The following is a 26,894-nucleotide window of genomic DNA, read 5'->3' on the forward strand; positions in this document are numbered from 1 at the left end:
TAACTTTAAGGTGAGTTTCGAGTACGGACCGAGGTATCGTGGTAGAGGAAGCAAAAATGTGCAGCAACCTCAAACAGAGAAAAAAGCATCACGTTCGCTGGAGGGAGCCCAACTGCAGACTGCAGTGAAAAGAGTGTTGACTGAGGTCATGAGTTGGTCGCCAAACTTCCCTATTCTAGTTCTATGTAATTTGTATTCCCAGCAGCGAGGCTTGACGCTTGACGCTTGAGGGAGGCTTGCGTATTTGATGAAATGCCTAGAGAACAGAACAGAAGCAATGAAGCTAGGTGAGTGTGAAATGAAATGTATGAAAAACGTCTGTCAAATCAAAACTATAGAAGCAAAAATGTTTTGTCAAAAAACTATACTAGCTTTCCCATAGGATCCGATATAGGAGCTTGTGCGTGGGCCCACCCAACCCAACCCAACACAACACAACTTGGGAAGGAATTGCTCATTATCCATCTATCCTTTCTTTGGGGGAGGAATAGGAACTAATTGGAATTTGGAAAGGTAAGTTCAATAGATACATATACCTTGCTTCAGTGATAGATACAGCCGCACTTGCTTGCATACTCAGTCTCTTATCTCTACACCAACGTTAACGTTGTTTCATGAATATATAAGAGAGAGAGAGAGATGAACAAATTATATGTGGATTATTCAAATGCATATGAGGAAGGATCCAAATTGTCAACAATCCAAGCGTACACACAACTCCATCATTATTTATTCAAATATATAACTATATTCCAAATGCATCCCTACCCTATACCCTATATCTATTTTCAATCATCTTTATGGATATGGAAATACCACCATTTATCTGTAAAAGACAACAAGATCACCAAATACCCCCACCCCAAAACAAAAAATAAAAAATAAAAAACAAAATCCGTACATATTATGAACAGTACCATATAATATATAGATATATAGGATATGACACTTAAACTAATTATATATTAGGATTAATCTCCAATACTAATGATTAATTTTTGGCGCTCAGCATGGTCACGCCTTTGGAGAGTGACCTTCAAGCCATGCTTCATGTACATTGTCAATGCGAGCTTTGGCTCCACGGGGTGATGCTCCACCACCTTCACATGGTATCGATAAATCATGGAGGCAGCAACGAACTTCATTTGATAATAAGCGAAATCTTTCCCCAAGCACAGCCGAGGACCGCCATTGAAAGCCGTAAATTTGTAGGCCGGCTCACTCATGAAGCGGCCGTCCGAAGATCGTAGCCACCTCTCAGGCTTGTAGTCCCTGCAGTCCTTTCCCCAAATTGCCTCCGTTCGCCCCATGCTGTAAATTGCGTATATCACTTTTGTTCCCTTCTTCAGTATTGTTCCGTCCGGAAATATGTCATCTTCAACTACCTACATATATACCCATTCATCAATTCAATTCATTTCAACAACTAATTACCAATCAAAATGCTTTTTTTATTTTTATTTTCTGGAATATTATATATATAAAAGAATAATTACCAATCTATATATCAATTGTGTTCAAACTAATAAAAGAATAAATAAATAAATAAATGATCGATGCGCAATTGAATTTACCTCCTTGTGATCCAGTGGAACCGAAGGATACAACCTTAGGGCCTCTGAGAGAGCTGCCTGAAGATAGTCCATCTTCTTTATCTCTTCTGGCTTGAAGACTACAGTGTCATCATCATCATCGTTGATAATATCATTGTTGGCATGAGATCGACGGTCGTGATCTACTGATGACCTTGCACCCACTATCCTGCACACTTCTTGAAGAATCTTGTGCTCCACCTCCGGATTTTGATGAAGCAGCCAGAAGAACCAGCTCAGCGCCACTGATGACGTGTCCCTCCCAGCCAGTATGAAGTTGACGCATATGTCCCTCAAGAACTTGTCTGAAAACGCCTCTCCGTTCTCGTCCTTCAACCCCATAAACACCGTTAACAGGTCTGATCTTTGCTTCTTCGTATGATCAGTTTCAGTAACACCACCACCAGAATTATTGTTGAGCAGTAATGATACAAGTTCTTTCTTCCTCGTCCGAATGACATCCTCGGCGAACTCATCCACTGCTTTGATGGACATCTTAAGCTTCCTCTCCGTCCCCAAGTTAAGGTACCTCATGGCCTTCCACAAGCTCATGGGGGTCACAAAGCGCATCATCGTTGCTTCTGTTGCGTCCTCAAAAGCCTGAGCAAATGGTATTTGGGGTAACCCCAGCTGCAAGCAGCCGGGATCGACCCCAAATGCGATCATGCAAACGTTGTCAAAAGTTAACCTCAAAAGAATGTCTTGGAGGTCAATTGCAGCAGCCGAGTGTTTGATGGAGTCCTCTAAGACAGGTAGGAGGCGGCCGTGGACCAGCTCGAACAAGGAATCCGCCGTCAGTTGGCGGAACTTAGCTGAGTGGAATTCAATGCTGGCCGTCTTCCTTTGTCGCTGCCAGGTCTCGTCGTCTGCGCTGAATATGCCATCCCCAAGAAGGTCCCGAGCGGTGTCTCTGAAGTAAGGGCCTTTGGGGAAAATGGAGAACTTGGTCTTGAGTAGGTGCTCCAAGTTACGAGGGTCAGAAGTGACGACGCAGTTGAAGCTGCTCAAGGAAGGGCCTTTGAACCAAAACGTCCCGTTTTGACGGCAAAGAATTTCAGAAACCCACTCATACAGGTTGGTTTGGGGTCCAAGTAAGGCAAAAGAGAGAGAGGGTAACATGCCAAGCAGGGGCCAAACGGGTAGGCCATGGTGCCTCTTCTGCCTCAAGGAGTGTATGGTTACAAAAACAAAGAGAGCCAGAAAGAGCTCCAAGATTTGGATATGGTGGAGGAAAAAGAGTTGCCGAGCAACTAAGTTTCCGACAAGAGAGTTTTCGGAGGCGAGGGAGGTGAGATTAGTGGTAGGAGGATGAGGAGGAGGATGAGAGGTGATCATTTTGTTTGAATGAGAGGAGGAGAAGGGCATGTGAGATATGTGATGAGAGAGAGTGGGTTATGCAGGTATTAATATTGAGAAGGAGAGAGTATATATGAATTTAATATATAATGGTTGGTTGCTTAATTAGGTTGAGGAGTGGTACGGCGGGGGGTGGTCATGTGTTATAGGGGGGGTGGGGGTGTGGAGTCTGGAGACTGGAGGAGAAGGTGGTCATCTCATCACTCATGACTTGTAATTGTGGAGTGTGTGTTTCTTGGCGTGCATGTTTTGTGTATTTTACCCAACCAGTTTTGATTTTGGTGAGCTGAAAGGTACCGTGTGACAGGCTGCTTTACTTTGCTGCCATATATATATATATATATATATATATTTGCCTGCTTTTTTATGAATGCATGCATGCTTACGTGTATGAATGAACAAATGTCTCTCTTTTAGTGTGAGTAAGCAGAAAACTAGTGATTCGTCCACAAAAAAGAAGAAGTAGAAAACTAGTGAATTTGAGTTTGGGGAATATTATATACAAATAGGAATTAAGGTAGGTGTTGAGTGATTAGGAATTTAAATATGGTGGGTTTTGTATGAAACAAGTACGCTAAAATATAGAGTCGTCAACTTTCGGAGTGGAAGGGAGAGAGAGATAAGAGACTATGGAATGGAGGTTGAGAAGTGGATGCGACGGATTACCTACGACGCAAATATTTCTACACTTTTAACTTATCAAGTTTCCTTTCCCTACTGGCCCACTACTATAATATTATTTATTATTAATTAGTATTATTATTTTTACTACAAACGATAGTCTAAATTATAAGAGAGAGGGTTTCTCACACAAGAACTTATTGATGTCATGAGTGTTCGAACATAAGACTTCTAGTCCGTAAGTTAAAACCATTTTCCAATGGATTAGATCACATTGGGCTTAACAATTAAAAATAATAATAATAATAATAAGAGAAAGAAAAGCTACAAACAAAAACCACGAGAACACGCAGGCCCGACAGGTAAAAAAAGAAAGGAATTGAACAGAAGAAATAGAAAAGGAATAGAAGAAATAGAAGGGTGACCAACATAACATAAAACATGCGTCATGCATATGTCATACGTGGCAAAAGCCCGGGCAGTTATATTTGAAAGTTTTGTATTGACTGTTGGTAAATGAATGAATTAAAATTAGTTAGTTGGCTAGCTAATTATGTAAATGGGTTGGGTGACAGGATTTGTCAAATATAATCGTGGTTACAGGAAACCAACCAAACCAAATAGGATAGGAATAGAATGACCCATAATCTTTTGAGGCCCAATCCATTTTCAAGCTCAACCTAGTACTGCTGTCCTTTGATGCTGACCCAAATCTGATTCCGGAAATAAATAAAGAAAACAAGCCATCTACACTCGGGCTGGGGATATTATTATCTTTAGGCTTATTTACTCTAATGCCTCCTGAAACTTCAGTCAAATCTCAATTTGCCCCCTGAAAGTTAAAATGACCCACTTTACCTCCTTGATCGATATTTTGCATCTCACTTTGCCTCCTATCAACAAGTCTGTCAAAAATTCTGTTAAAAATGATGATGTGGCACCAATGGGACCCGCAATTTTGATAAACTAAGTGTCATGTGTGCAAAGGGAACCCACCTACACATGGAAACTTAATAAAACATTCTTTATGTTTAAAAATAAATTAATAAATTAAATAAAACATATAGAATAATATAAAATTAAAAGAAATTAACAAACTAAAATCCTCCAGACACGCACCACCGCCAACCCCCCAAAACCCATGAGGCCAAGTTACACCCAGTCCTAGAGGTGTCAAACGGGATGGGCCGGCCCAGCACGGCACGAGCCCAGCCCGTTTAAATGAGGCACAACACGGCATGAGCACGAATATTAATGGGCTGTGCTCGGCACGACACGAAAATTTGGGCCGGGCCGGGATCAAAAAATAGGTCCAATGGATCGGGCCGGGCTTGGCCCGAGCCCGCTTCAAGCACGGCACGAGCCCAAGCACGGCTCATTTAGCATTTTTTTTTTCTCAAAAAGTCAAAATACAATCATTTGACATCTAATGTCATTATTTATATGTTTTTTTAAAAAAAATCATAAACATATATTTGATGTCTTTCATTTTAGGAAACTTATTTGGGTCCTTAATTAATTAAACATATCAACTACAAATTAATTAAACAACATTGGATCTGATATCTAATCAATACATATGACATATATGCTTCTCTTATAATCAAAGCAAGATATTTCTTCACATATAAAATAATAAGTTGTTTAAAGATGAAAAGTTGAAGTGGACTTTGTGGAGTTGGACACTTTTTGCCCTCCGCCCCTTCATATTGTTTGGATGTTTGATTGATTAATGTTTTCAAATAGTTCATCATTTGTTGCCTCTAATTATATTTTTAATGTTTATAACTTGAATTATCTAGTAGAAAAAAAAATCAAGAGAAAAAAATTCAAATTAAATGGGTTTGTTATTAGGCCCGAGTATGGCACAAGCACGAGCACGGGCACGGCACGAGCCCGGCCCGACCCATTTCAATGTGGACATGGGCTTTGGGCCGGGCTGGGATCAATGATTTTATTAAATGGGCCGGCACGGCACGGCTCGATAAATTAAATGGACCGGCCCGGCACGACACAAAAATGTTAAAAGCACGAGTTTAAATGGGACGGGCCGGCCCGGCACGGCCCGTTTGACACCTCTACCCAGTCCCACCGTTATCCCAAGGCACCTCTCCAACCAAATCCAACCTCGCCATCGTAACCTCCAATCTCCCCCACCTTAGCCACCTCCAAGCCTTCAGACCCTGCTCAGTCGTTCAAAGGCTGGTCTGCAGTTTTCGTGTTGTGCTCAATCTGCAGTTTTCAATTTGGGGGTTTGTTTTTGTTTTGCTAGTTAGGGTTTGAGTTTGAGTTTCTGGGTTGTGCTCAATTTGAGTTTTTGAGTTGTTTTGAAATTTATGTTAGGGAGATTTTTAATTTTTTGCTAAAATTTTGACCTGAATTAATGATTGGCTGTTGAGAATATTTCTAATGTGGGTTTTGGAAAATTGCCGCTGTGGAAGAGAAAGAATGGTGTGAGGATGGGGAGATGGGATGGTGGGTTGGTTGCTGGGGGTGTTGGATTACTGCTTGTAAGTTACAAGAACTTCTAGCTTGGTGACCTTACTATCGAAGCCCCCCAATTCCATTAAATGGGTTTCCATTATTGCCTTAGGGAACTTCTAGCTTGGTGACCTTACTATCGAAGCCCCCCAATTCCATTAAATGGGTTTCCATTATTGCCTTAGGATTTCTGATTCTCAAAACAAAGGACCTATTTTTATCATGCAAGGATTTTTCACTAGTCCAAGGAGAGAGAGAGAGAGAGAGAGAGAGAGGTGGTCACGATGCACAGTGGGGTTTTGGGTTGGAGAAGGGTGATGATGATTTGGGTTAGGGGATGGGGCCGTGGTTTTGGCTGAGGGAGGGGCTGGATTTTGGATCTGCAAGAGACGAAGAGAGAGGAGTAGGCGGGAGGGGATGTGGTTGTGGTGATGGCGACTGATTGGGAAGGGATAATGGAGTTGGACGAGGGGAATTCGGGATCTCTTTTTGTTTTTTGGTTTTTGATAGGATATTTTGTGGTTTTAAAGTATTATTATTTTTTGAATAGTTAAATCACGTTTTTTAAAAGATTTTTTTTTTTGTTGCACAGATGGCACTTAGTTTATCAAAATTACGAGTCCCATTGGTGCCACATCATAATTTTTAACAGAGTTTTTGACAGATTTGACGGTAAGGGGCAAAGTGAGATGCAAAACATCGGTCAATGAGGTAAAGTGAGTTATTTTAACTTTCAGGGGTAAATTGAGATTTGACCAAAATTTCAAGGGGCACTACAGTAAATAAGCCTTATCTTTAAGGAAAGCTTTTAATTTTTTTGTTTATTTTTTCTAAAAAGAAAGCTTTGTGATGATGGCACGCATGGTAAATTTTGGCAAGTCTGTCTCTGAAAATCTACCTTGGAATCTTTTAGGCCTCGTTTGGTTCACATAACGGATTTGAGGGGAAATCACTTTCCATGTCATTTCCTAAGAGATGGGAAATGGAAGATTCATTTCCTACGTTTGGTAATGTTGGGAAAGTAATTGGGAGATTTCACTTTATTTCATTTCATATGTTTGTTTTGAGTAGGAATAGAAAGACAAAGTTTGTATAATTTTCCAATTACACCCATATTAAATCAAATAAAAAAAGAGTGCATTTAATGATATATTGTAATTCTAAACTGTTAATGGGGACAAAATTATCATGAAAAATGTGCATTGAATGTTAGTTCATTTTCTCAAACTTTACCATGAGGAGGAAAAACAAAATCCAAGATGTGAAGAGGGCTTCACTTTCTCCCTTACTTTCTCATGTGCTAGACAACCATTTTCCATGCCTAAACTTACCAAATATGGGAAAAAAATTGATTTCTCATCCCCAAGCTTCCTTTCCCATGAACCAAACGGGGCCTAGAAAATGATTTTGTTCCTCCATTTATTTTGGGGTGGAAAGAAGATGTCTACGTGGAGTGGACGACAGAAAAAAAAAACAGAAGAAAAAAGTATCAATCTAATATAGTGATAAATTTAAAGAAATATTTTGAAAAAGAAGAAGAATTTAAAGAAATAAATAAATATTTCGAATATTCTTGTGTTTGTTTAGCGGAAAAGGAAATCCAGTTTGAGAAATCTGGCAGGCACACTGTGTGAATGGGGATATTCTTGATTTGAGTTTGAATGGATATCCAAAAAATGAAAAGGAAAAATTAAGTAAAGGGAAGGGACAAAATGAAGTGAGAGAGTGGAGAAATCATTTTTACCATGTCTGTCAGGAGCATGTCCCACGCGGTTGCCCACTCCAACCTCAGATTTAGCTAAAAATACTTACCGATAATCCTGTTTTATTATCCCCGCTAATAATACAATGACACTTACAAAAGTTACTTTATATGTCTTTGCACCGGAGATAGAAAAAAGTGATATCCATAAGATTTTCTCTCTAGATTTAGAATACATAAAAGCTCTCTCGCTCTGTCTGTCTAATGTAACGGACCCTTGCATTTTGTAGTCTAGTCATATTTTCATTCAACTCTCTTTCTCTCTCTCCATGTTCTCTCTGACTCCCACAGTCTCATTCACGCAAATTGCACCCAAATAAAACACACACAGAGACACACATACACAAATTAGATAAGAGAGAGAGAGAGAGAGAGAGAGAGAGCAGGTGTTGTTTCTGTGTGATTATTCTGTGGAATGGCAATGGGCCTCCTCCTTGTTCCTTTGTTCAACTCATTGCTTATTCTTATTTGGTGTTCTCAGACTCTAGTAGTGTTTGCTGTGGAGGACATAGCTGGTGGTGGCAATGGCAATGGCACGAGTAGAGAAGCAGAATTAGAAGTAATTAGAGAAGCAGACAGAGTCATCAACTTGCCCGGACAGCCGCCGGTCTCATTCCCCCACTACGCTGGCTACGTCCAACTACCTAATTATCATAATTCTCACAACAGCAGCAGCAGCAGCAGCAACAAGGCTTTGTTCTACTGGTTTTTTCATGCCCAACAAAATGCCTCTTCTAAACCCCTCGTCCTTTGGCTCAATGGAGGTCACCTCTATCTCTCTCTCTGTCTCTCCAATTAAATTAATTATCTTTTAATTAATTATTAATTATGCTAAGTAAGAAACATATAAATGCCCTCTCCATCTCCCGTGCAAAGAAAGAAACGAGTGTTCTTATTTTAAATTTTTTTGAATTGCGTATGTGAGACACAGTTTGTTTGTGTCTCTGCCTAATTACAAGTTACAACAAACAAGACAGAGAGAGAGAGAGAGAGAGGGAGCAGAGACTCATTGCTTGCCATCCCACTAGGAATTGTTTGTATGTTGAATTGAAATTTGAATGCTATTTATATTATTATTGTTTAGAATTTTGAGATTATAATTTCTTATGGTCAACGACAGCCAGAGAACGTAATTAAGCAGAACGAGAGAGAGAGAGAGAGAGAGAGAGAGAGAGAGAGAGAGAGAGAGAGAGAGAGAGAGTCTAGTGAGCTGCTGCTTCTGGTCCTCTGTCTTCTGAAGCAGAGCAGAGCAGAGCAGAAGAGAACAGATACCGCATAGGCTAGCGCAGGCATGGATCCAACTTCCCATTGTATTAATATACCATTTTTGCAGTAAGGAATATTCGCCGCCCGCCCTCCCGCCGTTATCTTTAACCAGCCTTCCTGCCTGCTTCCTCCTGCCCATACCATACCATAGGTCCATAACCAGGAGTTAACTCCCATAACCATAACCATAAACCTAATGTAATATCTTAGGGTCCTGTCCTGTCCTGTCCTGTCATCCATGAACAAAAATTTGAAAAACATTGTGCAACTCTTCTTCAGTTTGGACTTGATCTTCTTAATTTTGGAAGGACATCAAATTTCATAATTGGACAGGCTAGGGAGTGACTGGGTAGTAGCCTTGGGAAGACCTAGAGAAAACTACTTGCGGTAGCCTTAGGTTAGGTAGGACCCAGTATAGTTTTCTCTCTCCCTCTCTCTCGCTCTCAAACGAGTCACGCCTCTCATTCCTTTTCCTTGTTTTCAAATTTCAAGTTTTTCTCCGCCCATTTTTGTTGCCTTTCTCTTTTGGAAATGGTAGGGTAATGGACAATGGACATGACCAATAGCCATTACTCATTCACGAGTCACGAGTCACTACCCACTACTAGCCAATTTCATTCATTAATTCCTCCTCCTTCTTTTTTAATTACTTGACTAATTAGTTTAGATTAAAGGGCTTAAATTAAATGTATATAAAATGAATGCAGGACCTGGCTGCTCATCCGTAGCTTATGGAGCTGCACAAGAACTTGGCCCATTTCTTGTTCGGAGCAATGGAACTCTCATCCTTAACAACTTCTCCTGGAATAAAGGTTTTCATTCATTTCATTCTAGCTAGCTCTCAAACTCAAACCATATATACCACCAGACCAGAAACAAAGATATATAAATATTGCTTCATTTATATTCATTCTACTGTTGTTGATGTTGTATCATCAGTTGCAAATGTGCTCTTCTTGGAGGCACCTGTGGGAGTGGGATTTTCCTACACAAACAACTCAAAAGATGTGGAGACGCTGGGTGATGCAGTTACAGCCGCAGACTCGTATGCTTTCTTGGTGGAATGGTTTAAGAGATACCCGGCCTTCAAATCTCATGAGTTTTATATTGCTGGGGAGAGCTATGCTGGTCATTATGTCCCCCAGCTGGCCGACCTCATCTACCAACGAAACAAACACTCCTCCTCCTCCTCCTCCTACATTAATCTCAAAGGTTTCATGGTGAGCCTGCCTGCTTTCTTCCTTGTACCTATACCTACATTTACTTTATTATTATTATTATTGATGAACTTATTAATTAATTAATTATTTTTAAAAATGGTGGGGTTAGATTGGGAATGCTGTGATCAACGGTCCAACCGACAGCCGTGGAATGTTTGACTACGCATGGAGCCATGCCATCATCTCCGACCAGCTCTACTACAATTTAGTCAAGGAATGCGATTTTGAAAATGAAAATAACCAAACAGAGCACTGCAATGACCACATGCGAGCCTTCTTACAAGCTTTTTCTGATATCGACATCTACGGCATTTATGCACCTGTCTGCCTCTCTTCTTCTTCTTCTTCTTCTTCTTCTAATCCCAATAAAGTCAAAGCCTCAACGTATAATTCCATCAAACTTCTTGTTGCACCTCGCCTCCTCACTCAACATGTAATTACTAAGTCACCCCCCTCTCAACTTTATCTCATCATTTAATTCACTTAATTCATGCATGCAATGCTATGCTAGCTTCATATGCATGCAGTAAGCACTCTCCTTACCACACACACACACACTCTCTCTCTCTCTCTCTCTCTCTCTATATATATATATATATATATATATACACAATATAATATAATATTGGGTGTTGTTGTTGTGGTTTAATTAGGAGCTTTGGCACAGGCTGCCATCAGGCTATGATCCCTGCACAGAGGATTATGTTGAGCAATATTTCAACAGAGAGGATGTTCAGAGGGCCTTGCATGCCAATGTTACCAAACTGTCCTATCCTTACACCCCTTGCAGGTAATAATAAACACCAGCTAGTAGCTACTATATTTTATTTTAATTCAAATATCATTGATTCTGTGAAAATCAGTGAAGTGGAGCTTTCTTTCTGTTTCCTCCACTGCCACACACGGCCCCCCGTTCATCGGATTCTATTTAATGAAACAGTACATGCAGTGATTCTTTTTTTTTTTAATCTCTCTCTCTCTCTCTCTCTCTCTCCTTGCATTTTGGAGTGGGATTATTGGATAAAATTGTTAAAAAATTATTACTATTATGAGAGATGGATGAATTCATCTTGACACGTCGTTTTCATTTCTTGTACCCTTTCACCTAAAGTCAACCTAACCAGCTGTTGCTGTTGCCTTGGCCTCCGGATTTGTCTTTGAGTTAGTAGAAATTGATCAAATAAAACAAAACAACAAAGTTGGTAGGCAAATATAATATATATATATATATTTGTCGATTGAAAGCAAAGTTGGTATCGTGACTCGTGTGGGTGGGTGGGGACATAACATAAGCAAGTTGGTTTCCAATAGTGACACTGACAAATATATTGTTATGAAGAATGCATTTAATATAGTTTGCTTCTTGTGCCACATCTATGATATATATATATATATATGCAGTGGCGTTATAAAGGGATGGAATGACTCCCCCGACACCCTACTGCCAGTCATCCAGAAGCTGTTAAAAGCTGGCTTGCGTATTTGGATCTATAGGTAAATCCATCGATTCCACAGATAGATGTATAATTGAGTAATAATGACGGTGATGATTAATTTATTAACTGTTGAAATTACAGTGGGGACACAGATGGGAGGGTGCCGGTAACATCAACAAGGTACAGCATCAAAGAGATGGGTTTAAGAGTCAAGCAAGAATGGAGGGCATGGTTTGATGGGGGCCAAGTGGCCGGCTGGGCGGAGACGTATGAGGAGGGCGGCGGCCTCACATTTGCCACAGTGAGAGGAGCAGGCCACCAGGTCCCGGCCTTTGCACCTCGTCAGTCTCTTTCACTCTTCACCCATTTCCTCTCTCCCAACGCTACCCTCCCATCTTCTCGCTTCCACCCTAAACCCTAAAACCCTTAATAATTCTAGGCTCCTCATCCTCTAGCTACCCTCCCATGATCCCATCCCATTGCGATAAGATATGTATCACATTATATTAATATTATTTATGTGTTCCCTTTAATTATATATCATATCAATGAATATTCCTTAATTAATTACTAATTAGTACTATATATGTTCATCGAGAAACAAATTAAACTATATATATTATTCTATCATCAACTATATCATTAAAAGTATCCACGAAAATAGCAATTGTGGGCTGATTAAAACAAATAAGTTACGTCCCATTAAATTTGATATTAGAATTGATATATTAAAAAAAAAAAACAAGTATTTGATTCTTAAAAAAAAGTATTTATATATTATAAATATATAAATAATTTTAGTTTTAAATAAATCAAATAATAAATTAATTATATTTTGAAATACTCACAAAAATTTCAATAATATTTATGGACACGTGTCAAGTGTTAAGAAGAGTGGCGAGCGTATCCTTGAGTTAAAGTGGTGAGAAAAAATGCATGTTTGTTCATTTGTAATCTAACAACATAAAATAGAAAGAGTACAACATTATCCTATTTTATTATTGTATCTATATATATAAATATATATAAAGCAAAAGGCAGAGAATGGTGAAACATTCAAAATACCAAAAAATGCCATTGGTTAATGCAAACATTAAGAATTAAAATTATTAATTAAATGAGGATAATATGGTAAATTCATACTTTTTCATATTTAAAAAAATTAAAATTAAAAGAAAAATCAAATAATGGATCCTCTTTTTATGGAACACAACTACTCATTATCTTTTTTAATTCTAAAATAAATATTTTTTTTTTTTAAAAGCCTCTTGCAGGCACGAAGCACGTGCGGATAGGCTAGTTCTTCTTAAATGGGAAATGCTATTTATTATTTCCCCTAACAAACAAAACTAGCTCAAAAAAACAGAGAGTTTTGATATGGGTTGGTTTTGGACTTGGACTTGGACCGAAGGTGATTAAAAGCCTCAGTCAGTAAGTCCGTCTATCCTGTCCATTGAGAGGAGAGGCCCCATAATTTTACGAAAATTATGATTTTACAGCCCAATTTGTTTTTCAACCGATGCCCACCCACCCAATTGATTTTTCATTTAGTAACTGGCAGGTTTGGTTTCTGTAGAAGAGTCTCCGAATGATGTATAACAGGTAGAAATTGCAGTCGCGTCGCAGTGGTTGGGCTGGGAGAGGAGAGCAGCTGCCTCCATCCTCCATCGTCTTCTCTACCGAGTCTGCTGTCGAGTAGTGAAATGGCTTTTCTTTTCCACAAGTTTCAGGAGGTAACAACAATATCAATATGCATCTCTCTCTCTCTCTCTCTCTCCCATTTCTTCATTTCCTTAACATTCCTTTTCCCCCTCTCTGTTTATGCATTGCAATTTATAGTCTCTAAATAAATAAATTTGGAATACTTCTTTTCTGAATTCGGGGAGTGGTTGGGGTTCGGGTGAGTTTTCCACGATAATGTCCACATAGTTTGAGGAATTTAGGCACTTTCGCAAACAAGCCTCTTAAAAGGTGCATACTTGCTGGCAGTGGCAACCATCAAAGTATCAAGGATCTTGTTGCAGATCCCATCCCCATAAGAAACAATAATAGACCTCTTAGGACCAAAGAAGCACACTCTACTCTTTCTTTGAGATTCGGATTCCTAGTGGTTGGTTGCCCAGTTGGAATTGGATTACAATGACCGATATTAAGCGCCGGGAAGGGAGAGAAGAAGAGAAGTAAGAAAATAATGTGCTTGAATTGAATGAGACAGACATGCTTAAACACTTTACAATTCTTGTTGGCATTTGTTCTTCATGTAGCGGCTACCGCATTACACCATACTATATTGTCTTGTGTGTCTGTTCAATTTATAATGTTGTCATCAACAGTGCCTCATCACACTTTAATTTTTAGACTTTTTTAATTTTCAGTTTGTGAAGACTCTTGCCAAAAATTCCATGCTTTCTAAGAATCCAAGGCAACTACAATTTGAGGCAGATATTAATCGTCTCTTCCTATATACCAGGTTGGTGTCACATCAGCATCTTCTATTCTATATGAAAGCCCACTACTAATGTTTTCACCATTGAAGTCCTTCAGTTGCAAAAAACTTACATTACTTTCTTGTTATAAACCTAGTCTGACAATTTGATATTAAATTTCAAGTAATTTCAATGTTGAATTTCAAGTAATTTCAATCTTGGATGTTGATTATGAAAAACTTGTGTATCCAGCTACAATCGCTTGGGAAGGAATGCTGATGAGGCAGATGTGGATGAGATCATTGACATGGCTAGTAAAGCCCCCGTTGCTGATCAACAGAAGCAAGTCCAAGAAAACATTCATCTCCAAATTAAAAGCTTCTGCATGTCTATGGATGAACTTCTTCTCCCTGATGTTAAGAAGATAAATGAGGGAATTGAATCATCTGAACAATCAAATCCTGCTCCTCGACGAAGTGGTCTCAGTTTTGCTATTGGCAGGAATACTCCATCAGTTAAACATCATGGTGAGGTTTTTTCTTTCTTTTTGCCAATCTTATTCATCTCTTCTCAGCAATTTTCTGAAAGTTTGAATACGACCTTAACTTGCATCTGGTACACTTTCGGACTTCCCTGACCTGTGGTTAAAATAGTTGAAGTTTAATGTTTTGTGGACTTAAGTGATGTTAGTTCTTTTACTTGTTTGCTGTATTAAATGAAATTAATTCATCTCATCAGACTAATCCCAGTGAGTAGAGTTCAGTTTAGTTTTGGTTGGTTTTAGAGAAACGCTGGGTTTCGCCTAAATAGTTTAGTGCGAGTCATGTCATAGCTGAAGAAGCAGCAAATAAATTTCCACATTTGGGCCTTCTTGGGATATTGATTGTTTAAATAAATCCACGTGATAACTAAATCATTCTTCTCAATTCTGCTTTCTTTTCCCCTTAATTATTTAAGCACAAGAAATGACCACTCTTTGATTTTCTGATTGCTGAAGATTTCTGTTTTTACTTTATGGCTTTTCAATTCAGTACTGATTAGTTATGATTTTCAGCACAGATGTGCCCGAGACAAGGCCATTAGAGCGTGCTGATGTCTCTCAAAGATTAAAAGATCTCATTGGCTACACGCTTGATATCAAACCTTCTCAAATACCTCACAAGGAAGCAGGCCAAGGTTTATTTCTAAATGGCGAATGTGATGTCGGTGCTGTGGTGGCCGTGTACCCTGGTGTAATATATTCCCCTGCTTATTACCGCTACATTCCTGGGTACCCAAGGGTTAATGCACAAAACTCATATCTGATCACAAGGTATGATGGGACTGTGATAAATGCACAACCTTGGGGTTCTGGGGGTGAAACCCGTGATTTTTGGGATGGTTTAACTGTACCAGAAATCAGGCCTAATATGCAGGGAGGTGAGAAAGGTCCAGACCGGTTCTGGAAACTCCTTAGTAAGCCTTTGGATCAAAGGCAACTGGGAAATAGGGGCAACATTCTAGAGGGGAGGAACCCATTAGCTTTGGCTCATTTTGCCAACCACCCTGCAAAGGATATGGCCCCAAATGTTATGATTTGCCCTTATGACTTCCCATTGACCGAAAATGAAATGAGAGTCTATATTCCAAATGTGGTATTTGGAGATGCGGAAGAAGTGAAGATGAAGAGATTTGGCAGCTTTTGGTTCAAACTTGGGGGTTCAAGAAATGGCGGATCAGATATTCCTGTTTTGAAGACTCTTGTTCTGGTGGCTACAAGGGCACTTTGTGATGAAGAAGTGCTTCTGAACTATAGGTTGAGCAACTCTAAGCATCGGCCAGAGTGGTATACTCCTGTTGACGAGGAGGAAGATCGAAGGAGGTGGAGCTAAGTTTTGTTAAAGTTGGCATCTTGTGTTTTATGTGTTACGTCCATGCAGGATGGTTCCCGCTTCTATTCTAAACATGAGCGTACTACTTTTGGTTTTTGCTTGGATTCTCTGTTTTGAGTTTTGAAGACTCGAAAGGCTGAAAGTTATCAAGATTTGCATTACCTGATGAATATGGTTATCTTTATTTAGTGAAATCATGATGCATACACTTGTCTGTGTGAAATTTAGGCTTTGGCTCCGTCAATTTCACCACATTGTTGGTTTACAATGGTCTTTCCCATTCGTTTCTGTTTCATTGAATTGAGACTTGTTTTCTTAGAGAAGAAAGAAAGAAAAAGAAACAAGGTGAGTAGCTTCAAGAGCTTTTAGAATTAGAACTTGGTGTTTGAATCCAACAACAGGCCAAAAGGGTGAAGACGACTGATATGTATACATTGTTAACAACATTTGTACGAATTAGAAGCTTCACCTTTACGTATTTGTATGTATGAGTATGACTATGTATGTATCTATCTTCCCATGAATTACAATGTGCAAGCAAAACATTTACTTGTGAAAATTCTCATCCGTCCGTCCATAATCACCAACCTATAGCCTTTTGCTGGCCTTTGTATAAATGGAAGGGATATGATTAAACCACTTAATTGGATCATAATAATATCGAAATAATCTTAAAACAATTTAATTTGGAATTAATAATTAATGACGCAATAATTAACACATTAAATGAAATATATATATATATATATATATATATATATATATATATATATATATATATGTTGGAGGATGGAGCATTGGTTGCGATGGGTTGACTTTCTTGACCGTGAGAGGCGCAGGCCAGATCATCAGACACTTTTTGGCGAACAAGAAGCTGCCATCTGTCGCATTTTGATATGTTCTACGCTTTCCTTCCCTACCCAAACAAAATTATGGACCATCGCATTGATCGCTATTTCTTGTACTCTTATTCTTGGAAGAGAATTATACACGGCAATGATGGCATTGGCATGTATGGACAGGAGAACCTTTCTCACAATCTTAGCAAATTATGCAACTTTGGTTGCCCAATCAACATGTCATGCGCTACAGCTAATTTATTACTTGGTCATCATTGAAAATATATAGCCATTAGCAAATAAAAGATATTTTTTATTTTTATTTTATTTTTTTAAATATATATATATATATATATATATTTATATTTATATACATAACCATAAGAAAACTAAAAATAAAAAGCATGAGAAGTAACCCTTGGTAAGAGCACTTTCATCCATTGTGTCATGACAAAGGGTAAGGGCAAGTTCGAGTTTCGCTGCTAACGAGGGTTGGTTGAGTTGGTAAGGAACTTTCTCTTTGCTATCCATGCCTAGAGTCGAGTCTCGTTACCGACAATCCCTTTCGGTAGCAAAAAAATGGGCTAAGAACCCCTCTATAAGTTCTCAAATAGGCATTGGTACACTCCGACCCTAGGATGGGGTAGCCTTCCCTTCCCCTAAACTTTTGCTCATTAAAAAAATGAAAAAAGAGGCAAGGGCAAGTAAGGGCACGCTATTCACGTGAATAATGACTACCCTACCCTTTTTAATTTTTCTATCTCACCTATTGTCATGACAAGTAAAAGCAAGGGCAGCCTTCCCTTCCCTTAAACTTTTGCTCATTAAAAAAAAAAAAAAAAAAAAAGGGCAAGGGCAAGTAAGGGCACACTATTCACTTGAATAATGACTGCCCTACCCTTTTTAATTTTGCTATCTCACCCATTGTCATGACAAGTAAAGACAAGCACTATTCACATGAGATATGAGGAGAGGAATTTGTATGGAGTTTTGGTGTCTGAAGTGAAGAACATGGCTAGGTATTTATAGAAAAAAAAAATTCTAAAATTTTTGGTATTTTTTTATATAATGTTTTTGGTATTTCAATGGGTTGCTAACATCTTGATGATGTCAGCACCCCCAGGCAGCAGCCCAGGCAATTCTTGCCTTTGGACTGGCTCGAGTAACTGGGACCCATTCTTGCCCAAACTAGCCTTTGTTGATGTGAGCATTATTCTAAGACTGGGCAACCTTTTGCCATGGCAAAAGACCCCTACTGGAAGTGCTCTAAGAAAGTCATATATTTAACCTTTTTAATTAATGTGGAACCCAAAGACAAGATAAAAAAGATTGGGATGGATGATTTGACCGACGACCCACTTTCAGGAGGTTACAAAATGGAGAAACACTCTCATGCAACGAGGATATGACTTTTTGTTATGGACAATGCTTGGCTCCTGATGTATCAGGAGCCACTCCTCCTCAACAATGATGTGGTCTTTTTAAAAAATGACACGTGTTTCTTTTTTTTTTCTTTTTTTTTTATTTTGTTTCCCTCTCTCTTCTCACCCACTCTCCTCTCCTCCCCCAACTCTCTCTTCTCTCATCCCCCCTTCTCTCTCTCTTCCTCTGCAACTCTTTAGAAGAAATTTTCAGCCCCTTTCTCTTCCCATCGCTGCTCCTCCATCATCATCACCCAAACACTATATATTGATTTCTCTCATTTTTTTAACTTTTAATTTTATTGAGTTATTTATTGAGGAGTTTTGGAAATTTAATTTTCAGCCCCTTTCTCTTCCCATCGATGCTCCTCCATTATCATCACCTAAACACTATGTATTGATTTCTCTCATTTTTAATTTTTAATTTTATTGATGAGTTTTGGAAATTTTGGGAATGGTGAAAGAAAGAGATGGAGAGATGGAGAGATGGAGAGATGAGAGAAGAGAGAGCTGGGGGAGGAGAGGAGAGAAGAGAGAGAGATGCGAAGATGAAAGAAAAGAGAGTTGGGGGAGGAGAGGAGAGTGGGTGAGAAGAGAGAGAGGGAGAGTCAGTGAAACAAATAAAATAAAAGGGGTTGAAAATTTCTTTTATAGAGTTGCAGAGGAAGAGAGAGAGACGGGGAGATGAGAAGAGAGAGTCGGGGGAGGAGAGGAGAGTGGGTGAGAAGAGAGAGGGAAACAAATTAAAAAAAGAAAAAAATTAAAAAAGAAACACGTGTCAATTTTTTAAAATACCACATCATTGTTGAGGAGGAGTGGCTCCTGATACATCAGGAGCCAAGACTTGTCCTTTTGTTATTCCCGGCCAATATAACGCAATGACACATGTGACGTGAGATAATTTTTTCACATATCATTGTGTTATTGGTTGGAAATACTGTTAACAGCCTTTGGGCATTCCTTTGGGATTTACATATATATTTGCTTTTATACATGTAATGTACGTAATGTAAGTTGTAACTAGCTGCCGACCTTTGGTCAAGGCAAGTAGTGTATAATAGTATTATGTCACGGTCAGAAAATGAAGTTACAATTCAAAGCAATTGACTGAGCCAACCGCAAATCTCTCCGTCATAACATTGAATGAATTCACATAGATCAAATCAATTTGCCGTTTTGATCCTTCTAATTAATTTTATATAATAAATAATATATAGGAACTTTCACATAAATATTTATTTAAGTGTATTCCGATCGCTTCTAGATGTCGTGCGTGCATGTAAATAAAGTAGATCTTCAAGTTGAAGGTGTGTCGTTAATTCGATCCCTTTGAGTTTCTGGAACCAAATATCCCATGCTTGCCTTTTAGTTCATGGCTGTGAATGACAAGTCCAAGATGCATAGTACCCTTTGGTTCAAACGTAAGCAAGCAAGAAAATCAAAATCAAAATCAAATATTATATATATATATATGGAGGTTTGGTTGAGAGATCACTCAAATAAGCTTATTTCAGAGACACTCTTGTTGGGTCCCCTCCGAATTGTATTTCACTAATCCAAACCGTCAATTTTGTAGATACTCATTCAAAGATCATCTCTACAAAAAATCACTTAAATCCGATATCATTTGACCACTCAATTGAATTATTGAAATTTTATTACTTTCTTAAAGCACCGTGTTCATTGATTTTGTAGGACACAATTGGATATAGAAACGGTTTCCGATTTGTCTAATTTTTTGTAAGGATGATCTATGAATGTAGACTTAAAAAATAGATGATTTGGATTGTTGAAAAAAAATTCGTAGAGAACCCTAAAGGGTGTTCCTCAAATAATTATTTGAGGGATCCCTCAATAGAAGGGACAATCATACATCATCATAGATGACAATTCTTATCTGTCATTTGGATCATTCACTGTATAAATTTAAACCACACGCTCCATATATATATATGGCTTCTTCTGTTCGTCTATCTTTCATCGGTCCCTTACTCTTTGGACTAGTAGCAAAACTACTGTTCACGTACCCTAAACCCTGTGACTGAGTGCCTGTGTGCCTGAGTGCCTCATCCATCCATTATCCATATATGGATAGATAGAGAAAGATCATCAAGAGAGAAAGACTAATGGCTTTGTCTTCATTAATATTTCCTCTGAATATTCTTCTTCTTTTGCTTACTTTCAGCATTTCTGCACAAACTTTAGCCGCCAGATTTCATCATCATGAACCTTCAGCTCATCAACAACAACAACAACAGAAAGCAGACCAAGTGAGTGGACTGCCTGGTCAGCCTCCGGTGAGCTTTAAGCACTTTGCAGGATATGTTACCGTCAACAAAACTCATGGAAGAGCACTCTTCTATTGGTTCTTCGAAGCAATCAACAACCCTCAAGATAAACCCCTCCTCCTTTGGCTCAACGGAGGTACATACCTAATTCTCTTACTTCCCTACCACAAATTCTTCAAATTAATTTGTTTTTTCGTGGAAAAAATTTCATATTCATCTTCTCCATCTTGCTTTGCTGCATCCTGAAGATTTTTAGTTTATTTTCTTATTAATTTTCTTGCCATTTATGAGTAGAGACACCCCAAATATAGTCTCACTTGGAATTGTCAATATAATTACAATCTGTCATAATCAAATATGATTATTACTATTTTCATGGTAGATCAGTATATATGATCTGTACTGTTTAACTTGTATCTATAATGAAATTGAGTTTTTCATATTTTATTGTATATTCGTCAACGTCTCCTTGTCATCAAATTTGTTTTCCATATTAATAATTACGCGCTTATATTTGTCTTTCATGTGGATGGGTCGGGTCCAATTGGAAGGAGACCTTTAACCGAAAACAAATTTGTAAACCTCCTATAAACGATATTAAATAAATATATAGAAGGATACCATGCATCAATGCAATGAAACTTATATATATAGAAATTCTCCTATGCGGAAATTCGGACGTTATTATCATACAGACGTTATGTATTTTGTACTACCCCTCTTTACTTTCATGTCTATTTACAATAGTATCCGCACTATAATAACATACGGACATTTGAATATATACCGATGAATATTAATAGTTTCAACAGCAATATAATATAATATATAATAATCATTGTTTTGACTTGTTCTCCGTCTTCTTCTACCTAATAATACCCTTAATTTTTCATTAAAGAATAATAAAATTTGAAAAGAAGGGAGATAGAGGTGTAGAGTGTATTCTATTATTGTTATATTTTTAAATGAAAACCCTAAAATGATTGTAGGGTTAATTGTTGATTTGCCCCCTCAATCAATTTGTACCTAACTTTCAATTTACTCCATATTCTTTTTTTTTTATATAGAAAGTTAAGTACCTCAATTATTATTTTTAGCCAATTTCCCCCCTGCCTTAATTTTCCTCACATTCCATCCAATTTACCGTTAAAAATATCATGTGACAAGCATGTGAGGCTATTTAAGGGCAATTTGGTCATTTTTGCACCTTAACAATAATTAAAATTTTTGCACCAGGAAAAATGAAATGTCTGACTCACTGAGTCTTGTTCACGAATTAATCTAAAAAATGTCAGGGCCTGGATGTTCATCAATTGGGTACGGAGCAACAGAGGAGTTAGGCCCTTTCTTCCCTCAAAAGGGCAGCGAACCGAAGCTCAAGTTCAACCCTTACACGTGGAACAATGGTTGGCTGAATTTTAACTTTCTAAAGACAACAACATTTGTATTTTCTTTCCTAATAATGATCTTCTTTTTTTTCTTCTTTTTTTTCTATGTTGTGTGTAAATTTCAGCTGCCAATTTATTGTTTCTGGAGTCTCCCGTGGGAGTGGGATTTTCTTACACGAATACTAGTGAAGATATCAGCCAACTTGGCGATAAAATTACAGCTGAGGATTCTTACAACTTTCTCATCAACTGGTTTCAACGGTTTCCACAATACAAGTCTCATGACTTCTATATTGCTGGAGAAAGCTATGCAGGTAGCTACTACTCCTACGCTCTAAGCTCTTAATTATTATTTGCTTGCTTACTTCATTTGATTTATTTATGTTTTAGCTTGTGTTTAGTATCATGAAACTTTAATTAACTATATATCTATCCTTTTTTTATATATGCATTTTACAGGGCATTATGTTCCACAGCTTTCTGAGCTCATCTTTGACAGAAACCAGAACCTGTCCAAGGAGAATTATATAAACTTCAAGGGATTCATGGTGAGCTTTTATCATCTACTATATATATATATATATATTGCTCATGTTTTGGTTTGTTCGTTTTCCATTCATTTAAATTTAGCCAAAAGTTGCATGTGGCCCTGCTTTGGAACGATCTTGGGCTAATTTGCTATATTACCATACCTATTTTATATATATTACACAAATGAACATGAAGACTGCATGCAATGCAATATGCAGATTGGGAATGCAGCAATAGACGATGAAACAGATCAGAAGGGATTGATTGATTACGCGTGGGATCATGCGGTCATCTCTGATCGCTTGTACCAGGATATCAAGAACGAATGTAACTTCAGTGAGCAAAACTTATCAAGACTGTGTAATAAGCTGATGGACGAGTACTTTGATGTCTACAAAATCATAGACATGTACAGCTTGTACACTCCCACGTGCCTCAGTAACAACAGCAGCGCCACCACCGCTACCAGGCAATCCCGCACCATCCAAGGCTCCCCCACTCTGTTTTCTAGACTTGTGAGTTCCCTCCCTTACCATTACAATTTACATGTATAATTACATAACAAAACAAAACAAAGCAAAATGCCGGAGGAGGAGGAATGAATGAGATTGAGAGTGAAAATTTGCAGGATGTAAGGCACAAAAGACCAGCAGGTTATGACCCTTGTGCATCAGATTACAGTTATGTGTATTTGAATAGGCCGGATGTTCAAAAGGCACTGCATGCCAATGTCACCAAAATTCCCTATCCATGGACTCACTGCAGTGATAACATCACCTTTTGGAAGGATGCACCACCCTCCATTCTTCCGGTGATTGGAAAGCTTGTAGCGAGCGGCCTCCGGGTTTGGATTTACAGGTAGCTTTGCTGTCGTACTAATGTGATTTGCAGGATGAATTCAATGAATGAATTGCTGCGCTTGGTTTGGTGACATGACATTGACATAATGACATTTGTGCAGTGGGGATACTGATGGGAGACTTCCAGTAACATCAACAAGATACGCCTTGAAAAAGCTGGGATTGAAGATTAACGAAGATTGGACTCCTTGGTACAACAACAAACAGGTACTCTCATCGGTTCCTGCCTTGTTGCTAACTCAGTCTTGAATGCTAAAATAAAATAAAATTGTTTACTGATCGTGTTTTTGAATTGATTGTCTCAAATTTTGATAGGTTGGCGGGTGGAGAGTTGCGTACGATGGGCTTATGTTTGTGACAATTAGAGGAGCAGGTCATGAAGTTCCGGAGTTTGCACCAAAGCAGGCGCTCCTCCTGGTTGAACACTTCCTGGCCAATAGCACACTCCCATCTAAACCATTTTAATTTTAGCCACTCTCCCTCCCTCCCTCTTCTTCATGTCAATAAAAATACTACATTTTACGTTTCTTTGGAATTTGTAAAGTCCTAGTCAATTTTACTAGTCAGCCAGAGACAGACTTCAAGTCTTAACGTGTTAATTTTTGTAACTTTCAAGCAGTTGAAGGAAAGAAAGAAAAACAAATCAAAATCGAAAGCCTTAGTGAACTTGCACAGAATTGAGAGAGAGAGAGAGAGAGAGAGAGAGAGAGAGAGAGAGAGTGTCACAAAATTTTGGCTATTATGAAATAATCTCAGACAACAACAAATAAGCTAAGCCTATCGTGTCACTGATTTCTCTTCTAAATTCTAATATACAATCAATGAAACAATCATCCTTCTTCAAATTGTACCAACACACACTCTAGCAACAAAAGATAAAATACTAATAACACAACAGATGGCCCAAAGGATGATAAATGAACTCGTTGGTTGCAATCACAAAAACTTGCATACGAGAGTGAGGCATTGACTTCCGCTGCTTTCTCTCTATTATTACGTCTCACTTTTAACTATCAAAAAAACCAGGACCTGCTCGTGAAAGAAGTTCCTGGCCTGCATCCTTACCCATGTTGATCATATCTTGAAAAGCATATGTGCCTTTCCTTGAAGTTTCCAGTACTGAAAAATAGACACAGGGAAGCATAATTAGTGCCATATATTTTTTCTTTCTGTTTTAAGTTTACAGTGGAGAACAAGGTAAGACAACTGAGTGAATTTTCCTCAGACTGTGAGCACGAACATACCACGGGTTCCATCAGGGGAAGCCACCAACCCTTTGAATATGCAATAACCATCCTCATCTCTGCTAGCATATCCAGCAATAGGAGTTCGGCAAGACCCATCCAGGGTCAGAAGAAACGCCCTCTCACATGCAACTGCTAGCCTTGTTTCCTCGTGATTCAATGAGGCTATGTAATTAGCCTGCAAGCAAAAGACCAACAAAAAATTGAACAATGTTTTGGACAGAAAAAAAATAAAAATATATGTATATATATTCAATCACCAGAGAAAAGTTATATCACTAGTTTTTTTTGTTGTTGCTTAAATTCTATTCATTTCATCCATGATTTTCAAGCTACAACTCATTCAAACTAAACTAGCTTAGAATTGCTTCACTTTAGCCATTGTATAACACTTCTACACAAATGCACAAGTGTGTTCATGGGGCCAATTTCATGAAGTATTTTAACCAACTAGTACGAAAGTACAAAATCATTCAATATGGTAGCTCCAGAATAGAAATGTGCAGATTGAAACTCACCATTTTATCATCATTGCTTCGGCAGGCAATTCCAATTGCCCCTTGTGCAACTGCTGGAAGCATTTCATCTAGTGAAAGAATTGAAGTCACATTTTCCGTCATATCTAAGCGTTTGAGTCCAGCTAAGGCCAATAAGGTTGCTTGGACTACCTTTTCATTGAGTTTTTTAAGCCGTGTCTGGACATTACCACGAAAATTCTCTAGCACCTACAAGGATGATATTAACCAAAACATGAATGAGAAGCAACAGAAACATGTCAGGAATCCATCCAATGGCCCAGGAAAAACACAAGCCCATGACTTTCAAAAACTAGCACATAGCTCGAAAGGTTGCTCCCAGGAGGCTCCATTAAATGCACCCAAATGCCAAATTCAACTTTGAATAAAGCAATATGAAATGAAATAGCATACAATCTCCTAAATATGAAGTATGTAAAGGTGACACCAGACAATATGGTAGCTTACATTGAGCGATGGATATCTATTGAGTATCTGTGACTTTCTTCTAAGGGAAGCAGTACCAATAGTGCTCCCAGCTGGCAGATCTGCCAGAGAAGATGCAGTTAAGGATATAAATGCATCTCGGACATCCTCTCGCGGAAGGTTGCATGGAAGAATTGTCTTCTCAGGTAAGTAGGTAGGGACATCCTTCATTGAGTGGACAGCAATGTCAATTTCACCATTGATTAGTGCCTCGTCTATTTCCTTGGTGAACAAGCCCTTCCCACCAATGTCCGCAAGGGGTTGGCTCAGTATTTTATCGCCAGTAGTTTTTATAATTACAATCTGAATTGCCCCCTCTTCAGCTAGGTCTGGATGCGATGCCATGAGTTTGTCTCTTGTCTCATGAGCCTGAGCAAGTGCTAGTGGGCTATCCTATATCCAGAAAGAGTATCAATAACTCACGAAAAATACATATAAGTTGTATAGAAAAACATTTGGCACAAGATTATGAAAATAAACCCATCAATATGAAACTAATACATACATACACGCATGAAATGAAGGATATTGAGACAAATATACAATCAATCAACCGCAAGAGACAAAATTAAAATAGCACCTTTTGCTCTAAGAAAAACCTTGAGAAAGATTAAAACTTTAAAGAAATCTAACCAATTACTGACGCAATTGAGCACAACTAAATGTAGCAATTCACAAAAAGAAAACAGAGATGAATGGTGTCATTGAGCTAAATTCAAGTTACATTCTGAAATAGGAGCAAACCCAGAAGTAAGAAATCGGCAATAACAGGAAAAGTGTACCTCCCTCGGGTGCCAATTCTGATTAGCGCCAGTTTGACCTTCTGGGTCTGCTGCTCAACAGCAACAGAGGCCCTTGGGATCCCAACTGCACTGTGTTTTCTGATACAGTCGGGAAAAGCTCGAGTCTTGAGGGAAGGCAAAGAGAAGCCAGGGACTGAGACTGAGCCAGCTCCTGTGAAGTTGATTGAAGATAAAGGAAGAGCCTGTTTAGTCAAAAGAGAAGAAGAACAAAGGACCTCCATAGCCACCAAATCTTTCAGAGAGAGGGAGAGAGAGTAAGGGGCGAAAGAGATGGGGATTGGTTCGGGTTTCAAGTTTGAAACTTTGATGAGATTTTGTCTGAGGTTGGTTGTTGATGTTGGATAGGATTTGGATAATAGAGGGAATTTGGGATTGCACTGCAGGCAGGGTATGGCTGGATAGTCCGGTTTCTTATCAACTTCACATGGTTTTGGTTTGGCCTATTGCTAATAAAATAATGCTTGCCACGTTTCTTTTTCATTTTTGGA

At 38.5% G+C, this 26,894-nt stretch overlaps 5 protein-coding genes across 6 annotated transcripts; 3 read left to right on the forward strand and 2 right to left on the reverse strand.

Moving 5' to 3' along the window:
• Nucleotides 1–902: 902 nt before the first annotated feature.
• Nucleotides 903–3,091, reverse strand: LOC110754612 (cytochrome P450 86B1-like). The gene is made up of 2 exons (XM_021955703.2): nucleotides 1,575–3,091; nucleotides 903–1,385 (listed from the first exon to the last, which is right to left on the reverse strand). Exons 1-2 carry the CDS (start codon nucleotides 2,955–2,957, stop codon nucleotides 972–974), a joined length of 1,797 nt encoding a protein of 598 aa, XP_021811395.2. The 5' UTR covers nucleotides 2,958–3,091; the 3' UTR covers nucleotides 903–971.
• Nucleotides 3,092–8,002: 4,911 nt separating this feature from the next.
• LOC110754613 (serine carboxypeptidase-like 35) lies at nucleotides 8,003–12,270 on the forward strand. The gene is made up of 7 exons (XM_021955704.2): nucleotides 8,003–8,576; nucleotides 9,786–9,890; nucleotides 10,018–10,298; nucleotides 10,408–10,731; nucleotides 10,952–11,088; nucleotides 11,700–11,792; nucleotides 11,876–12,270. Exons 1-7 carry the CDS (start codon nucleotides 8,228–8,230, stop codon nucleotides 12,153–12,155), a joined length of 1,569 nt encoding a protein of 522 aa, XP_021811396.2. The 5' UTR covers nucleotides 8,003–8,227; the 3' UTR covers nucleotides 12,156–12,270.
• A 1,021-nt stretch (nucleotides 12,271–13,291) lies between these two features.
• On the forward strand, nucleotides 13,292–16,519 carry LOC110754614 (uncharacterized). Its single transcript, XM_021955705.2, has 4 exons — nucleotides 13,292–13,467; nucleotides 14,110–14,204; nucleotides 14,413–14,687; nucleotides 15,220–16,519. The coding sequence occupies exons 1-4, from the start codon at nucleotides 13,438–13,440 to the stop codon at nucleotides 16,029–16,031; spliced, it is 1,212 nt and encodes a 403-aa protein (XP_021811397.1). The 5' UTR covers nucleotides 13,292–13,437; the 3' UTR covers nucleotides 16,032–16,519.
• A 3,739-nt stretch (nucleotides 16,520–20,258) lies between these two features.
• Nucleotides 20,259–23,886, forward strand: LOC110754616 (serine carboxypeptidase-like 34). 2 transcript variants are annotated; one of them, XM_021955706.2, is made up of 8 exons: nucleotides 20,259–20,715; nucleotides 21,875–21,985; nucleotides 22,093–22,281; nucleotides 22,427–22,515; nucleotides 22,717–23,013; nucleotides 23,127–23,356; nucleotides 23,460–23,565; nucleotides 23,674–23,886. In XM_021955706.2, the coding sequence occupies exons 1-8, from the start codon at nucleotides 20,418–20,420 to the stop codon at nucleotides 23,821–23,823; spliced, it is 1,470 nt and encodes a 489-aa protein (XP_021811398.1). In that variant the 5' UTR covers nucleotides 20,259–20,417; the 3' UTR covers nucleotides 23,824–23,886. The 2 variants fall into 2 exon arrangements, with proteins under 2 accessions (XP_021811398.1, XP_088103475.1); XM_088247349.1 differs by having other exon boundaries at nucleotides 20,580–20,715; nucleotides 21,816–21,985.
• A 192-nt stretch (nucleotides 23,887–24,078) lies between these two features.
• HEMC (hydroxymethylbilane synthase) lies at nucleotides 24,079–26,871 on the reverse strand. Its single transcript, XM_021955709.2, has 5 exons — nucleotides 26,386–26,871; nucleotides 25,586–25,991; nucleotides 25,121–25,327; nucleotides 24,603–24,780; nucleotides 24,079–24,477 (listed from the first exon to the last, which is right to left on the reverse strand). Exons 1-5 carry the CDS (start codon nucleotides 26,625–26,627, stop codon nucleotides 24,365–24,367), a joined length of 1,146 nt encoding a protein of 381 aa, XP_021811401.2. The 5' UTR covers nucleotides 26,628–26,871; the 3' UTR covers nucleotides 24,079–24,364.
• Nucleotides 26,872–26,894: the final 23 nt, after the last annotated feature.

The sequence above is a fragment of the Prunus avium genome, chromosome 1, assembly GCF_965620075.1.
Source record: "Prunus avium chromosome 1, drPruAviu1.hap1.1, whole genome shotgun sequence".
Lineage (NCBI taxonomy): Eukaryota > Viridiplantae > Streptophyta > Magnoliopsida > Rosales > Rosaceae > Prunus > Prunus avium.

What these genes read in the sequence shown, in the direction of transcription:
- LOC110754612 (XM_021955703.2), bottom strand. Translation starts at nt 2,957, where the DNA reads ATGCCCTTCTCCTCCTCTCATTCAAACAAAATGATCACCTCTCATCCT. An exon ending in TTCCACTGGATCACAAGGAG is followed by an intron (nt 1,386 to 1,574) that starts GTAAATTCAATT and finishes GTATATATGTAG; the next exon opens with GTAGTTGAAGATGACATATT.
- LOC110754613 (XM_021955704.2), top strand. Translation starts at nt 8,228, where the DNA reads ATGGCAATGGGCCTCCTCCTTGTTCCTTTGTTCAACTCATTGCTTATT. An exon ending in TTAATCTCAAAGGTTTCATG is followed by an intron (nt 10,299 to 10,407) that starts GTGAGCCTGCCT and finishes TGGTGGGGTTAG; the next exon opens with ATTGGGAATGCTGTGATCAA. An exon ending in CTCGCCTCCTCACTCAACAT is followed by an intron (nt 10,732 to 10,951) that starts GTAATTACTAAG and finishes TGGTTTAATTAG; the next exon opens with GAGCTTTGGCACAGGCTGCC.
- LOC110754614 (XM_021955705.2), top strand. Translation starts at nt 13,438, where the DNA reads ATGGCTTTTCTTTTCCACAAGTTTCAGGAG. An exon ending in CGTCTCTTCCTATATACCAG is followed by an intron (nt 14,205 to 14,412) that starts GTTGGTGTCACA and finishes TTGTGTATCCAG; the next exon opens with CTACAATCGCTTGGGAAGGA. An exon ending in TCCATCAGTTAAACATCATG is followed by an intron (nt 14,688 to 15,219) that starts GTGAGGTTTTTT and finishes TTTTCAGCACAG; the next exon opens with ATGTGCCCGAGACAAGGCCA.
- LOC110754616 (XM_021955706.2), top strand. Translation starts at nt 20,418, where the DNA reads ATGGCTTTGTCTTCATTAATATTTCCTCTGAATATTCTTCTTCTTTTG. An exon ending in CCTCCTTTGGCTCAACGGAG is followed by an intron (nt 20,716 to 21,874) that starts GTACATACCTAA and finishes AAAAAATGTCAG; the next exon opens with GGCCTGGATGTTCATCAATT. An exon ending in CCCTTACACGTGGAACAATG is followed by an intron (nt 21,986 to 22,092) that starts GTTGGCTGAATT and finishes TGTAAATTTCAG; the next exon opens with CTGCCAATTTATTGTTTCTG.
- HEMC (XM_021955709.2), bottom strand. Translation starts at nt 26,627, where the DNA reads ATGGAGGTCCTTTGTTCTTCTTCTCTTTTGACTAAACAGGCTCTTCCT. An exon ending in ATAGATATCCATCGCTCAAT is followed by an intron (nt 25,328 to 25,585) that starts GTAAGCTACCAT and finishes TCATCCTTGTAG; the next exon opens with GTGCTAGAGAATTTTCGTGG. An exon ending in TTCCCCTGATGGAACCCGTG is followed by an intron (nt 24,478 to 24,602) that starts GTATGTTCGTGC and finishes TCTATTTTTCAG; the next exon opens with TACTGGAAACTTCAAGGAAA.